The sequence below is a fragment of the Salvelinus sp. IW2-2015 genome, linkage group LG20 (assembly GCF_002910315.2).
Source record: "Salvelinus sp. IW2-2015 linkage group LG20, ASM291031v2, whole genome shotgun sequence".
NCBI lineage: Eukaryota > Metazoa > Chordata > Actinopteri > Salmoniformes > Salmonidae > Salvelinus > Salvelinus sp. IW2-2015.
This window is the reverse complement of record NC_036860.1, coordinates 75,103,394-75,119,832: the sequence shown is the minus strand read 5'-3', so window position 1 is coordinate 75,119,832 and position 16,439 is coordinate 75,103,394. Positions and strand designations below refer to the sequence as shown.

Here is a 16,439-nt window from a genome sequence, read left to right as displayed (position 1 = left end):
TTGGGAGGGGTCTTAAAGCAGTCAACTAATTGGTCATTATGCCTTTTTAATGGGTTGTTCTGATTCAATGCCGGGTCTGCATCTGCAAGGACGCTCTGAGTAGCCAAGGTAATAGACCTTTGGACATTTTCGTCAGTGCGGTGCCAGACATCATCCTCTCTGAAGGCTGTTTGTGCTCCTCCCTCCTCTACGTTTGATGCTAATTGAAGGGAGGGGGAGTGTATAACGTATTTCTCTGTCAACTCAACGTTTAGCTGCGCCACTGTTTCTGTCACGACCAGTCGACAGATCCACCCACCCGCGACGTTTTTCTGGAGCGAGTAAGATAAAGCTAAAGCTTATTGTGAAATATTTAGTGGCAGGCCTAGGCTATAGGACTTTATGGTGTTTCTTTAGTAATGAGGTTACTACGAAAATTGTAGGCGTATCTAAGAACCAGTCCAAAACACAAAAGGAACGGAACAAGGATATCCACTCATTCTCAGACTTGCTGTGAAAGCAGGTTATTTGAGGATCAAACGGTAAGTGGAACATGTCCTACCATGAGGATGAGGATAGGATAGAGCTCCTAGACGTGTGGTATCCAAAATTATAGTCGAGGATAGCCTATAAATAGTGTTTTGTTTGTCAATAGTTTGCGTACATTTAATCACATTTCTCACACCATGCGTGAGATTTGGTTATTGTTTCTGACATGCATCCATCTCAAATCCAATCAGTAGCCTAAAATAAGGGTTGTGACATTTCGTAGCAGGTTAGGAGAGCATTTTAGTTAACGTTAACTCTACTAGGTTAATTCTCCTAACCTGCTGCATAAGTTCCCCTTACCTATGAGAGTAACTTTCGTCCCTAGTTGTATATCATCTAGTAAAAAACAAGGTGGTGTAAGCTAAGCAACACAATTTTAACTGAATACACACATTTTGAATAAAACGCTGTCCTACTCCTATAACAAACTCAATACACAATCACATTGATAACTTTGTCATACTCATAGCCTTTAACAAACTGTTATTCAACTGAAGAGCAAACACCTAGTCATGTAAGTGTTTTTCACATGGATGTGGTAAAGTTTCCCCAGTTTAGAGCTCTGCAGTCTCACATGCACAGCATCACATGAGTCCAGAAGCAGCGCAGGAAAGGACGCTTCTGTTTATCTCAATCCCGGAGACATGACTAGACTGATCGAATATTTGGTTATTTCTCTGACTCTTTTAGGGAGGTGACTGGTAAGAGACTAGGTAAAGATTCAGATCACAGGTTTTGTTCATCCATGAGTCAAAGGTCTTTTCAGAATAGGTGGGTCTTAACATGGGCCTGGAGATTTTCCTGGTTGGTTCAGTCAGGAAACTAGTCATCATTATACATTTTTTTGAGCCACTGGACTAAACTATCATTCTCCCCCTCTTTCTATCCCGTCAAGACAGACCATGGAAGATAGCCCTCAGCGGGCCTTGCAAGGCCTGGGCTCCTTCCCGTGGTATGTGGGGGGGACTCAGGTTCTGGGCCTGGCCTGTGTGGTGATCACGGGCGTGTGGATGGGCAGCTATCACGGAGGCTACGCCTGGGACGGTTCGGGACAGGAGTTTAATGTACATCCCCTCTGCATGGTCCTGGGCCTGGTCTTTCTCTATGGAGATGGTAGGGTAGAATTAAACCAACTAAAATTAGAATGACCCATTCCTCCAGGAATTTAGTTATAACACATTTTTATAAATCACCTCAATTAATGGCTCATTGTCCCAGTGATTGAATTGGTAATGTAGAGTAATAAAGTAGCTCTCATTACTGCTGCCCTATGTACACAGACATGGAACGCTGGTCATTACTGCTGCCCTATGTACACAGACATGGAACGCTGGTCATTACTGCTGCCCTATGTACACAGACATGGAACGCTGGTCATTACTGCTGCCCTATGTACACAGACATGGAACGCTGGTCATTTTAATAATGTTTACATACAGTTTTACCCACTTCATATGTATATACTGTATTCTAGTCGAGGCGTATCCTATTTAACTATTGCTGTACATATACTATTAATATCAATGTATTCTTCAGATATTCTATCCATATACGGTCTATACATCATCATACATATATCTATATACAATGTTGAGACCGGTGTATATGTATCTCACACACACCGGACTAGACATTGCTAGTCCTAATATTTCTTAATTTTACTTTTAGTTTCGTGTGTATTGTTAGATATTATTGCACTGTTGGAGCTAGGAAAACAAGCATTTTGCCACACCCGCAATAACATCTGCTAAATGTGTATGCAAACAAAACAATTTGATTTACTGGTAGCATGGAGAGATGGAGGTAAATTAACAGAGGGAAGCTGAAGCCACAGTGTGTCTTTGAGGCACAATGGCAGTTGTCTTCTCTGATGTCTGCTCTGTTAGCCTAGGGGTCTTCTGACCTATTGCATTAGTGTGATGCAAAGCTAATGCTACACAGGGCACAGGCCTAAGGGCACACTCTGCAACAGGAATACATCCCTAATGCTATTAGGGTGGGAGGAGCCGAGACTTTATTTTTTGTTTGTTTCTAGGCCGTTGTTTTTCCCCCTCTGTGTGAGAAATGAGTAATGCAGGGATTTGTTCCCATAAATAGTACTATGATAAACACTTACTGGAAAACAGTTGCAATGAAAGCAACATTTTTCAGAGTTTTCCATTGGTCCCTGAATCGTGATTGTAATGAGAAAAATAAGTTATTCAGCCACTGACAATAATGTAAATAAAATCTCCTTTGTGGTGTCAAATAAAACAGCTGCTTGTTATTAAGTTAAGTCAGCTGTAACCTTTCGATTCCTAACCTTGCTACAGCAATTGAATTAGGACATTAAACTAATGTTCTCGTAGCCATTAGTGTGAGCGGTCAGTCCAAATGGAGCTGGGATGAGAACACCCTCCAGGGAAACCAGCTGTCCTTAGTGGGATCGGGAGACACACAGCAAATGCTTTATGCCTGGAACATTGTTTCAGTGTTTCTGCAAGGTTAATGTCTTAATAATTGTAATAATACAAGAACTCAGTTGAACAGTTTGTTGTGTTCTCATAGCATTTCTGTAACATTTTTATGCTAACCAACCCTATCTTGGTGGCAGCTACTTGTCAAGTGTTTGAAAATGCATTATAGTGGTCTTGTTGAATGACTTCTGCGAGACTCAAAGCCTCACCTTAACCTGAAGCTCACTGGGACTAAAACACCCCCATAACTACCTTGATTCACCCTTTCTTTTGTAGCATCATACCTGTTATTGCCCTTGGTGCCATGTTGGGTGTGATTATGGTACTATGACAAAAGTAATGACTAACCTTTTAAATGGTTACAGCAGATTAAGGTGCCAAAGCAATGTTTGAAGGTTAACTGTTTTATTTCAAATTAGTGTATAATCATGTTATTACAATTTACATTCCATGTACTACGTGTGAACTTTGTCAAGTCTGACCACTGTATATTTAGACAGACTTGACTTTATTATTATTATTATCATGTTGTGGAAATGATTCTATTTGAATAGTCTTATGTGAATGTTAACCGGCCTTGTTTGTCTCTCACAGCGATCCTGGTGTACAGAGTATTTAGGAATGAAAGCAAACGCAACGTCAAGGTTCTCCATGCTGTGCTCCACCTTCTCGCCCTCATTATCAGCGTAGTGGGTAAGGCCTGTGTGGGTGTCTGTGTCTAAGGGCAAGACTTGTTGTTTTGGCCCTTTCCCCTTGAACCCAAACATTCTAAACTAATTTAAATTCGTAGCTATTGTGTATAAAAGGAAAATGCCTAACCTAGCTAGTTTAATATATTATATATATGAGACATGTCTTACGTGGTGGGGCAAACAAGTGGACTTATCTTATCGGAGGGTCATAAATAAGTTCTCTAGGGCCAGATCAGTCACAGACTAGAGGTTGGCTGATTAATTAGGGCCGATTTCAAGTTTTCATAACAATCGGTAATCGGCCTTTTTGGACGCTGATTACATTGCAATCCACGAGGCGACTGCGTTGCAGGCTGACCACCTGTTACACAAGTGCAGCATCAAAAGGACCTTGTGGCTGCAAGGAGCCAAGGTAAGTTGCTAGCTAGCATTTAAAGTTATCTTGTTTTTTATAATCTTCACAATTACTAGTTAACTACACATGGTTGATATTACTAGGTTAACTAGCATGTCCTGAGTTGCAGTGCCTGTTTATCATCGAATCACAGCCTACTTCAACTGCCAAACAGATGACTTAACAAAAGCGCATTTGTGAAAAAAGCACAATCGTTGCACAAATGTACCTAACCATAAACATCAATGCTTTAAAATCAATACAAGTATATATTTTTAAACCTGCATATTTTGTTAAGAAATTCATGTTAGCAGGCAATATTAACTAGGGAAATTGTCACTTCTCTTGCGTTCAGTGCAAGCAGAGTCAGGGTATATCCAGCAATTTGGGCCGCCTGGCTCATTGCGAACTGTGTGAAGACAATTTCTAACAAAGACCGTAATTTGCCCGAATTTTACATAATTATGACTTAACATTGAAGGTTGTGCAATGTAACAGAAATTATTAAGCATTCATTCACACTTCACTGCGTTTGCCAGCAGCTCTTAGCAATGCTTGAAGCACAGCGCTGTTTATGACTTCAAGCCAATCAACTCCCGAGATTAGGCTGGCAATACTGTAGTGCCTATAAGAACATCCAATAGTCAAAGGTATATGAAATACAAATGGTATAGAGAGCCCTATAATAACTACAACCTAAAACTTCTTACCTGGGAATATTGAAGACTCATGTTAAAAGGAACCACCAGCTTTCATGTTCTGAGCAAGGAACTTAAACGTTAGCTTTTTTACATGGCACATATTGCACTTTTACCTTCCAACACTATTTAAACCAAATTGGACATGTTTCATTATGAGACTGAATTGATTTTCTTTGTATTATATTAAGTTAAAATAAGGGTTCGTTGTTCATTCATATTGTTGTAATTGTCATTATTACGAATGTATAAAAATCGTCCGACTAATCGGTATCGGCTTTTTTTGGTGGTCCAATCAGTATCGGCATTGAGAAATCATAATAGGTCGACCTCTAATTCAGACCCACAGCTAGGGTAGACGCACAAATCATCATTATTTTGTGAGTTCAAGTTAGCTAAGAGATGGTGAGGAGAAACTAATGGTGATGGCATGGCTCGGCAAGGTAAGAAAATGTACGAACGTAGTAGGCTATGAACATAGGTAACATGAGATAAGACTGCGCATGCTAACCACGAATCAGTGGTGCGGCATGGGAGTGTAAAGCTGAATCACAGTAGCCTGCGTCATGTACTGAGGTCTGGCGTAGTCATGGAAACAGGCAGGTGTATCCAAACCGGTCATCAGTTTAAATGCTGCAATCTGGCTTCAGGCAATCCTTACTGATTCAGAGAAACGCTTGGTTTGCAAGCAGGGTCATGTAAATGCCCTCATATCCATACATGGAGGCAGGTAAAAAAACACTAAAGAGTAACATTCATTGATTATGTGCTAAGTCATAATTGATCAACATTGTTCTATATAAAATGAATGGGAAATATTGACAGCATGTATCATTGTATCTCCTCAGGTATCGTGGCTGTGTTTGACTTCCATAATCATAACAAGATCCCCAACATGTACTCCCTCCACAGCTGGTGTGGCATGCTCACCTTTGTTCTCTTCTGTGTACAGGTCAGCCCTCGCTTCTCCTGTGCACACACAAAAACCAAGCTAATAATTTCAACTTTTTCCTTGTATCAGAATTCCAATGAATGTACTGTTTGCACTGAGAACCTAGCTGTATACAGGCAGTAGCTCTCATACTACAATCTAATAGGCATAATTGTTTAATAACATTGGTCCTCTACTCCCTCAGTGGCTGATGGGGCTTGGTTTCTTCCTCTTCCCTGGGACGTTAATGGCGCTGCGGAGCTGGTACCTGCCACTACATGTCTTCTTTGGCCTGGCCATGCTCGCCATGTCCCTAGCCACCTGCCTACTGGGCATTTCAGAGAAATTGTTCTTCAGTATCCAGTGAGTATTACTATGCAGGGGCTCAGTTCCAATATCCTACCACCATGTACAGTTAAGAAATGTATACAAATGGCAGGGATTTTAAGCGGTATGCTAAAATACAGAAATGCACATAATTATTGGGTGCAGTCATTTGGTGGGCCTCCCGAGTGGTGCAAGGCGGTGCATCAGTGCCACTAGAGATTCTGGGTTCGATTCCAGGCTTTGTCGCAGCCAGCCGCGACTGGGAGACCCATGGGGCGGCGCACAATTGGCAAAGCTTCGTTAGGGGAGGGTTTGGCCGGCAGGGATGTTCCTGTCCCATCGTGCACTAGCGACTGTGGCAGGCTGGGTGCAGTGCAAACTGACACTGTCACCAGGTATGCGGTGTTTCCTCAGACACATTGGTATGGCTGGCTTAGGAGGGGTAAGTGGCCGTTGTGTCAAGAAGCAGTGCGGCTTGGCTTGTGTTTCGGAGGACGCACGGCTCTTGACCTTCGCCTCTCCCGAGTCCGAAAGGTAGTTGCAGCAATGAGACGACTAACTACCAATTGGATACCATGAAAACGGGGTTAAAAAAAGGCATTTGTTAAGAGACGTGCCAGATGTTCAAGTCAGTCACTTTGGATGATGTTGAAGTGATACTACTTTGCCCAGCTCTACCCTGTGAAATCATAGGGGAGTTAATTATTGTACAGGGTATGTTTGGTTAAAGCTGGGCTTTTGCTGTCTGGGCTATCTTTATGACAATGTGGTCAGACATGGATTTTAATGGTGTTGAGTCTTTGCACATTATGACTCATTCTCCTGTTTGGTGCCATATGTTATGCTTAAGATCCTCTTGATGAGTTACATGGAAATATTATAACTAATGATTCTTTACAAATGTGTTTTTCACATGATGATGTACTGTATCACGATATAATACAAATCTTTTTTCTTCCCAGACACACATATTCACAGTTTGTCCCAGAGGGGATCCTTGGTAACATGCTAGGACTGCTGCTAGTAGCATTTGGGATTCTGGTAGGCTACGTGGTGACACGGGAGGACTTCAGGAGACCCCCGCACCCAGAGGAAGAGGCCTTATCTGTGCACTTTAAGACCCTGACTGAGGGGGGAGTGAGCCCCACCTCACCTTAAACCAGGAAACACTCTGGTCTGAAAAGCTACTGTGTGCTCAGGCTTTTATAAAAAAATAAGCTGGTGTATGAGAGCTGGGCTGGAACAAAAGCCTGCACACCCAGTATCTCTCCAGGACCAGCTGGAATCTGGCTGATATGCTGTCTTTATTTCATGTCACATCAAGAGCTGTTCTACACCCCCTTGTGGTGAAATGGAGGTATGACAGGACTGATTTGACCAATGTATTTGATTGCTGCCACAGATTAGCCATCACAAAAGTGCAATATTAGGGCTCTATAAACTAAAATAGCCTTTGCTAAATGTTCAGTGAGGACAACGCCATGTGTCATGCCTTCATCTAGGGCAGTAGGGTTATACTTTGTTTAACAAGAAGTAACTTCCAGTATTACAAACTCGACTTCCAAGCTTGTGAAGTAGTTGCAGTTCGTTGTGACAAAATATTGAATTAATCTGTTGGCAGTGTTGAATTTATGATAAAGGACCAAAAGGATGCACAAAGTTGTGACTGAACGATGCCTGGATTTTTGGGGTTGAATTACCCTTAGGCACTCTTGAAGCAGTTTCTTCACCATTCCTTATGTTTGGCTGGGTTGAATTTTCACCATTGATTCAGGGTTTCCCCAACAGTCTCCCCGGCCCCCCCCCCCACCCCGGAAGTTTCATACTTTAGTTTAACCCTAAACCTGACTCAATTAGTCAAAGGCTTGATGGCTACTTGAATCAGGTGTGCCAGTTAAAACAAATGTGAAACGTCTGGGGGGCTCTAGGAGAGAGTTGGGAAACCTGCTACCACCTATCCAATAGTTTCAGGGCCCAGTTTTTCAGACCAGATCTTGGCAATTGGATTAAATCTTAGCATTGGGTATTTCAAAACAAAATTACCCAATCAAATTCTCAATCAAGGATAAATGTTTTTCAAGACTGAAAGTAAGTGATTAGGATACTCTGTAGAGCATTGCGCTTGCAGGATAGTGGGTTCGATTCCCGGGACCACCCATATGTAAAAAATGAAATCAAATGTATGCACTCATAACTAAGTCGCTTTGGATAAAAAGCATCTGTAAAATGGCAAATTTTGATCACACTTGAAGGGTGGAAGATATTTCAAGGTGGGGAGGTTTAAATGTTCTTACATCTTAAAGGTTCATTGTGTTAAATCGACTGCAGTATAGGTATGTGGTCAGCTATATTGAGAAGTGTCAAATAAATGCATGTTCTTTTGTGATATGCAGACATCATTTTTAATCTTAGTTACTTTGTGTTTCACTATGACAGTGTAGAAGTAGTCATGACCTATAGACGGCAAGGTGTAGGCCTACTCAAAATCCTGTGATCTTACAGTTTTTCCCAATTGCTAAAACACAATTTTGCAAAATACATAATGAAGCACTGCAACCAAAACTACATATAGCATTATCAAAATCAAACGTTTGCACGAAATGGCACACCATTCATATTACCAGATTTTTGTCTAACCAACTACATACACTGTTGGGCATAATGAAAAGCACTCATCTTTAGTATGCTTTGCCATAATACTAAAATAGTTCAAATTGTAGAAAATTCTTCAGATGCACAGAAATACACACATGCTGTTGAATTATTATTATTTTTTTTATAATCAAGTCAGTGCAACATATGCACAGCAGATATATTTACATTGGACTGAACAAAAATACGCTCACAAAACAGTAAACTGAAAAAGAAAATTGCAGACAAAAAGAGGCAAGAAAAATAATTAGGCAGCATCTTGCCACAATGCCTCGTCCACATCACAGGCAATATCTTCCCTTGCCAGACATTGAGGGAAGAAGCGCCTTGAGTGCCTTATCCATCCCTGAATCGCACCCACATCAATCTCATTACATGCCTCTTCCATAGCCTGCACAAGAGGCATGCGKACAAAGGGCTGCCGGTCGTATACCTTCCACCGCCATGCCMAAAATAACTCTTCTATGGGGTTCAGAAATGGTGAGTATGGTGGGAGGTATTGCACGAGAAATGGTGGGTGGTCAGCAAACCAGTTTTGGACTGGGGCTGCACGATGAAAGCTCACGTTGTCCCATACTACAAGGTACCGGGTTCTTTGATGGTCTGCATCATTCATACGCTCTGGTGGTATGAGAATGTTGTGGAGTCTGTCCAGAAATGTGAGAATATGGGCTGTGTTGTATGGTCCAAGGTTGGCATGACGGTGGAGGACACCATGCGTATTGGAGATGGCAGCGCACATTGTGATGTTCCCACCACGTTGGCCAGGAACATCTATAATGGCTCTGTGGCCAATGACGTTTCTCCCCCTTCTTCTGGTCTTTGCTAGGTTGAACCCAGCCTCATCAAAAAAGATGAACTCATGTGGGATTGCATGAGCATCCATTTCCAGTACTCCCTGAAAACAAAGAACAAAAGCAGTCAATATGGTGTTATCCAGTACACTGGGAAACAATGTTGCGTGTAGTGTACTGCAGTCAGTATTGTACTTACATCCACATATGCTCGTCTGACCTCTTTGTTTCTTTGAGAGTTTCTCTCAAACGGCACCTTATAAAGTTGTTTCATTCTGATTTGGTTTCGCTTGAGAATGCGAGCCAATGTGGACAGACTGACTCGTTGAATGTTGTTGAATATGGTGTTGTCTTGGATGATGTGGCTTTGAATTTCTCGTAATCTGATTTCCTTATTTTCCAAAACCAAGTTTACAATGGCAGCTTCCTGTACCCCGGTGAACATTTGGGCCCTTCCTCCACCATGGTTGCGTCTCTCAGTCCTTTAGAAAAACAAAAATATAGGGCTTGGACAATGCAGCCTAAAGATATTTCCCCCACAGTAGAGTAAATTCTACAGGAAATTTGTGCAGTTAGTGTATGACATCAGCCATTCATGAAGTAAACAGGTGTCACCCAACTGATACACTATGACATGGGGTGTACTATAGTGTGAAATAAATTTAGGTTACATACCTGTACTCCAGTCTAAATGTCCGGATGACACAGGCGACAGTAAAACGGCTCAAGTTGGGCTGCATTTTCTGTCCAGCCTCTCGCATTGTCAGCCCATGGTTGATGACATGATCAACTAAGGTTGCTCTGATTTCATTTGAAAGTTGTCTTCTTTGGCCATGAACTCCTCTACCAGCTCTACCCCTACCTCTCACTCATCCTCCCCCTCTCATTCTCACCCTCCCTCTTCCTCTCTCTGCAATGGCTTCCATTGTTGTTGGAAAACAAAAGGTGCTCACCTGTGGTCTTTTCATAGTGCTTACTTCCTGATTGAAGTGGTAACAATTAACCATTGAGGTGTTTGGCCAGGTGGCACATGTATTGGCCAATTAGCTCATGTAGTGTCATTTTGAATGGCAGTGTTTTGAAATGGCAAACATGTGACTTTATGTCAGATTGTGTCTTATGCAGAGAACCGTGTGCAGTGCATTTAAAAAGTGTGATTTTGAATTGCAAAATGTGTGTAAAGCAGAAAATGTGTTTAGACTTGAAGAGGTTTTGCTCTCTGTGTGTCAGTTTAAATAATTGTGCTGTGCATGTCATTTTAGTGTGTTAGCAATTGGAAAAAACTGTAATATTGCAAAAAACAAACAGCTCAATTGATCTCTTGATTTGCAAAATATGGGTTTACAGAATCATTTGTATCTGGGCTAAGGGGTCGATTTGGTATTCAGTAAAGATCTTTATGCTTCTGTGGTGTTAAATGTAAAATGCTCAGAGCTAGTGTAATAGAAGGGAGTTATAGTATTTGTGCCAAACTGGATTTAATTGTATTTAACAGTCAATGGTTTTGGTGTATGAATGTATTGTAATTTGCTTTGTTCAAAGCATCTACTTGTCCTAATATTTAATCAGTTTGAAGAATAATTTAACTAAGATTACTTGATTCAATATCGCTGCCTCTTTTCACTTGGAAACTTGTTCTATACAATAGGCACTGCTGACTGACAATTATTAAACCTATATTGCCTTCCTATCACTTATTAAAGATGCATGACTCAATAGGTGTGCTTTGTTTGATAGTCTGTGTCAATGTGTTTAAGAGACGTCGCCACTGATGGTGTGAACAAGCTAAAAGTAAAAGAGCCGACCCACATTTATTTTCTTTGACGTGGTAACCATTTTTAAATAAGTACATTTTACAATCGCTTAACTGGGTTAAAAACGCATGTTTCTTATTAACTTCTCGTTTCAAAACACCACAACTCACATATACAGACAATTTACAGAACTCTGCTCAGCAAGCCCAAAAAAACTAAAAAGGAAAAATGCCTTCTCCTTCCAAGAGAAAAAAAAGATGGCTGTTCCATCAGTTCCTGCGCCCTGTACTCTGCCTCTCTCTCCAAATATTACATGTTTATATCAGCATGGGAGTAAGCAGAGAACAAACATGCATTTCTATGCAGCACAGCATGTACAATTATTTACACAAACTATTAAAAATAAATGTTATTTTGGGTGTTAATCCAGACAGGAGAGGGTATTGACTGTAGGGATAAGTCCCTCCTGCAACAGGCTCAGATGTAGGGTTAACCTTTGATATTAACAAGCGGTGCATCCAATCAACTGGCTCATTAATTTCCTTCAAATTCCAGGTTGGAGTGTTTATGAACCAATCCGATCGCAGAGGCTCCACCTATTACCAAGCACACCAATACACAGTAAATAATTATAAATAAATACAAATAAAACTGTTAGCCTAAATGTTTGACATTTTAAAGTAACAAAGACAAGAATGAAGACTACAGTAAATAAAAATGTAAACTTCACAGATAAGGGGTTCATATGTTCTTGTAAGAGAAGTATCTGTTTAACTGATTGTTGTTCATACTAAGTGCCAGTAGGGGATAAAGGGCGTTACCAAACTGGTGGGTAAACTGCACTGTAATTGTGTTGTATGAAATCCATCACAATTGACAACCTTGTATAGATAGATCATAATCTAGTCCAACCATGTAATGTAGCCTAGTCTTGACACGACTTTCTTCATTGTATTTTTTCAAAACTTATCTAGTTTCATGAAAATGCACTGTAAAAGAAAGTGTAACCATTGTTTTATGGAAAGCATTTTGTGGACGGATGAAAATAGTCCTTCAATGACCACTTCGGTCATTTGAAGTCATGTGTGCATGCTGCCAACATCTTTGACCCTTTAGTGGCCAAAAGTGTATGTAGTACAGTGTTATGTTTGAATAACTGCAGATTTGTCTGGTAGAGATAATTCAACTGTAAAAGGAAACATTCAAGTTATTGGAAATTAAAAAATGCCCGTTTCCCAAAAGCTTCACAAAGCCTGCTGCATGTCACTTCTTGAGCAAAAAAAAAAATATACAATCCAATGGAAATAATATATATAATGTATTTACAAACATAACTTAAATGATAAATATTACTTTTCTTTTTTTTGTTGCTTTTCCTATGTACAAGTATGTTGAAGTCTCTTTTCAGTCACATTTACAGCAGAGAACATGGTCATCTTAGTGAAGGGCGGCCTTCTATTGAGTTGTTCTGAAGAAGGCATTGAGAGTTTGGACTTGAGTCTGACCATCCCAGGACAGGCATTCAGGGGCAGGGAGAAAACGGCAGGCAGCAGTCTCCCCTGCTTGAGATCTGGAGGTTTCCAGGTCAGGGTGTGTGGTATTAGTCCTCCTACAGGCTTTAGTTCCTAAAGTTGTGGATCATCCCTGCCCCCTCCACTTTGACTATACAAACTACTCTGCAAACAGAAGGCCAACATATTCTGGAGTACTGGAGGTTTTGGATTCACCTGGCAAACTGCAGTTTTAGGTTTTCCTGTATTCATCCATAGAAAATGGCTGTGAAGGACAGAGGCAAAGAAGATGCATGGGAGGAGAGTTTAAATGTGTTTGTCTGCAGAGGTGTTGCATTCCCAGTCTCATCACATACCCTTGAGGTTGTCTCTAAGTCATTGCAAATTAAAATATCTGCAGGCTTATCAGTCCTCTCCCTCAGTCCCTCCCTAAACGTTTGACTCCACGAAAGGTCTCTTTGGTTTGATAGGGGACGTGGGGCCCTGCCTGTCCCTGGAGTGCTGCATGTACTCGCTCTCCTGGTAGGCCTGGGCCACAGGCAGCGTCCGGGCCACCTTGACGTCTGGGTAGGATGGCGCCTGGCTCACACGGCCCATGCCGTCTGCCCTGCCATCCCGTGAGCTGTTAGCTGGCGGCTGGTAGTAGTCTTCGTCCAGGAGGTGTCCGTTGTGGGCGTTGTTGGTGCGGTTGTAGTAGGCGATGTGTCCCAGGCTGGGCTGTTGGCTGTAGCCATGCTGGGGGCCAATGTTCCCTGGAGACGTGGCGGAGCTTGTCACCACCGTGTCCAGGGAAGAGATGGCCCAGGAGCGCCCTATTGTCTGCGGTTGTGGTGGCAGGTACTGGTGAGTCCGCGCCGTCTTGTCGACAACGCCCATGAAAGGTGTGTTTCTGGAGCGGAGTGCCTTGTCTGGGTACGTCCCTCCCACCACCCTTATGTCGCTGCCCTGCGGAGGAGACACAGGCGAGAGGTCGTCGCAGTAGACGCTACCATCCTCGTAGGACAGCTGTAGAGGGATTTCCATCTGCTGGGCCGAGGTGGAGCCCCGGAAGCCTGGGGCTAGATTAGCTGCAGAGACCCCACCCAGGCTTGTGTTGGAGGGGGAGAAGCGGAGGCCTACGCTCTGGGAGTGCATGAGGGGCCGGGGAGTGGGGGCGTGTGGCTTTGGCTCTGCGCTGGTGGCACTGACAGGTCGGCGCAGGCCGTGGGGGTTCTCCGGTGATCCCAGCGCCGCCTGGTGCTCCATCTCTAACTCCATCTCCATCTGAGGTGAGACAGGGTAGTACGCTGCTGACTGGCTGCGGCTGATCTGGGGGGCCTGGCCGTAGCGCAGACCTCCAGGCCGGTAAGCTGAGGAGGGCCGCTGGGGGAGCTCATCCTCCATTGGGACCATCTGGATCCCACCATATTGGTACAGTGCTCCTGCACTGAGGCTGGCCTGCACCTGCAGCGTGGGCCTCCCTTCCAGGGCACTGGGGTATATATTCACCCCGTCCCTCAGCTCGGCCAGGTCGGGGGGGAGGCGGGTGCTCATGGAGTGGGCCATCTGGCTGTAGGCACTGGTGCCCAGCACAGCACTGGAGTGCACAGCGGAGCTGGGCTGGTTGGTGCGTACAATCTGGGCCTTGGCAGGCTGCAGCCACTGGCCCTGCTGGGGAGGCTGCTGCTGGGAGGGCAGCTGGAAGGAGCGCTGGCTGCTCATCTTAGACAGCGGAGACTTCGGCCGGCCGGGTATCTGCTCCGACTGGTAGCGGGCTGAGGCCGACTGTGGCCGGTACAGACCTCCTCCGCTCTCTGAGGTGGGGCTGGCGCGGTACTGAGGCCCCCGGCGGAGAGGCGAAGGTGGTGGGCTGAAGTTGTATAGCGTAGCGGAAGCCTGGTGGGCTGGGGAGGTGTGCGGAGGGCTGGGCCGGTAGTGGGAGCTCTGGTGCGTCGGGGAAAGTGATGGGGAGGTGGACTGGTAGCCTTGGCGTGTGGGGGAGGACATGGAAGGGGGGCTAGGGGGCAGCTCGAAAGCCTGGACCATGGAGGGGCCTCCGGAGAGGTAGGGCGAGTTGCGGTGGCCCGGGGAGGGGGGCAGGCTCTGGATGAGGGGCAGGCCAGAGGGGCTTGAGCGGGGCTCGGGAGTCATGCCCATGGGGAGGCTCTCCAGGTCCTGCTCCAGGTAGTCCTCGTCCAACAGGTCCTGCACTGGCTGCATGTCCTCCAGGCGGGGCTCCAGGGACTGGGGAGGGGGCGCGGCCTGCTCTCTGGGAGGGGATGGGGGAGGGTCCAGCTCCTGTTGCTCCTCGAACTGAAGACACTCCTCCTCCACCCTCTGCAGCAGGCGCTGGATCTCCCGGTTGTTGGGGCAAAGGAGGGTGGCCTCATTCAGGTCCTCCAGGGCTGCGTGGAACTGCCTGAGGTGGATACACGAGGGGGTGAAGAGGGGAATATCAAGAGGGAAAAGAGAGAGATTGAGAAAGAAGAGAAAGCATTAATGAGGGAGGAGCAGGAGAGGTGGAGGGGGTACAGATGAACATGACAAAGCATGAAACCAAAGACCGTGAGGGAGTAGCATGTGGTCAAAATGACAACACCACAACTGCTCAAACTACTTGCCCTCACATAGTAGTCAGACAAAGTACACTCTTACGCTAAAACATTAGCCATGACAATGAGCAAGAGAATGAACAAGTCATAGGGCTAAGGGGATACAGGATGTGTAAGCAGACATAAAAACCACTGAACATGACATAGGGTGAAAAACATGGCCAAAATGCTCATGAACTCTATTATGTRCCCCTGTAGTCATCTGTCTACAGCGCATTGGAAACCTGGTGATCATGTGACATGAGAGGGKCCYAWTGGATCCTAAGGCTGAGCTCACTCTGCGCTAGGCCTCCGCCTCCCTGTTCTCCCCGTCGCTACYGTTACCTGCTGCTGCGCTTGGCGCGGGCTCTGGCGTAAAAGGCCTCGTACGATTTGGATTTCAACTCTAGCGCCTTGGTAGCAAACTCCTCAGCCATCCCAAAGTCCTGCAAGCAACAACAGGGCCGACAGTCATTCACAGAGACACGCGTGGAGCGGTACATGAGTCAGAAATGAGTCAGAGGTGAGTCAAAAATGAGTCAAGAGATTAATGGAAAAAAGGTTATAGATGAYTCGTACATAGAACCATGTACAGAGTCAAACATGAGTCATTCAGGAGTCTTGTATCAGCCATACATATAACCATAAAGAGTAAAACAGAAGTGAATAACTGAGGCGATGAGATCGATGGAAACTTGGGTTCAGATAGAAGACACCCAAGAAAAAAAAACTGAAAGACAAATGGACAACACTGACAAATAAAAAATAATACACGAGCACATGACGAAACCATGTAAATTGAGCAATTAAAAACATTGATATGAACAAACACAGGACACAGACTTTCAGAGACATACAAARACAAAAGACAAACACACATTCACACACACAGAAACCGCTGTTGCACTGCTCTGTCATTAGAACCTCACCTGGCCACTATGGCCCTGACCCAAACCAACCTCCCTTTGCACCTCCTCTAAAGTTACCAGAGCTACAAACACAAACCAAAACCAAGCAAACTATAAGAGGGAATGGAAGATGCAGGGATATGGGCCTAGGTTAGATGAGGCTAGAGTTGAGGGAGATTTACCTTCCGCTATTATGTTGAAGTCTGATCTACTGTACATTTTTG

The 16,439-nt window shown here is 44.1% G+C and overlaps 2 protein-coding genes across 3 annotated transcripts; one reads left to right on the top strand and one right to left on the bottom strand.

The window, feature by feature from the left end:
* The first annotated feature begins 218 nt into the window (after positions 1-218).
* On the top strand, positions 219-11,190 carry LOC111982034 (transmembrane ascorbate-dependent reductase CYB561). Of its 2 annotated transcripts, none has more exons than XM_024013557.2 (6): positions 219-521; positions 1,428-1,641; positions 3,579-3,677; positions 5,617-5,720; positions 5,905-6,062; positions 6,989-11,190. In XM_024013557.2, the coding sequence occupies exons 2-6, from the start codon at positions 1,431-1,433 to the stop codon at positions 7,182-7,184; spliced, it is 768 nt and encodes a 255-aa protein (XP_023869325.1). In that variant the 5' UTR covers positions 219-521; positions 1,428-1,430; the 3' UTR covers positions 7,185-11,190. The 2 variants fall into 2 exon arrangements, with proteins under 2 accessions (XP_023869325.1, XP_023869324.1); XM_024013556.2 differs by having other exon boundaries at positions 1,424-1,641.
* Positions 11,191-11,258: 68 nt separating this feature from the next.
* LOC111981480 (protein TANC2-like) lies at positions 11,259-16,291 on the bottom strand. Its single transcript, XM_024012757.2, has 2 exons — positions 15,653-16,291; positions 11,259-15,135 (listed from the first exon to the last, which is right to left on the bottom strand). Exons 1-2 carry the CDS (start codon positions 15,808-15,810, stop codon positions 13,167-13,169), a joined length of 2,127 nt encoding a protein of 708 aa, XP_023868525.1. The 5' UTR covers positions 15,811-16,291; the 3' UTR covers positions 11,259-13,166.
* Between the last annotated feature and the right edge of the window lie 148 nt (positions 16,292-16,439).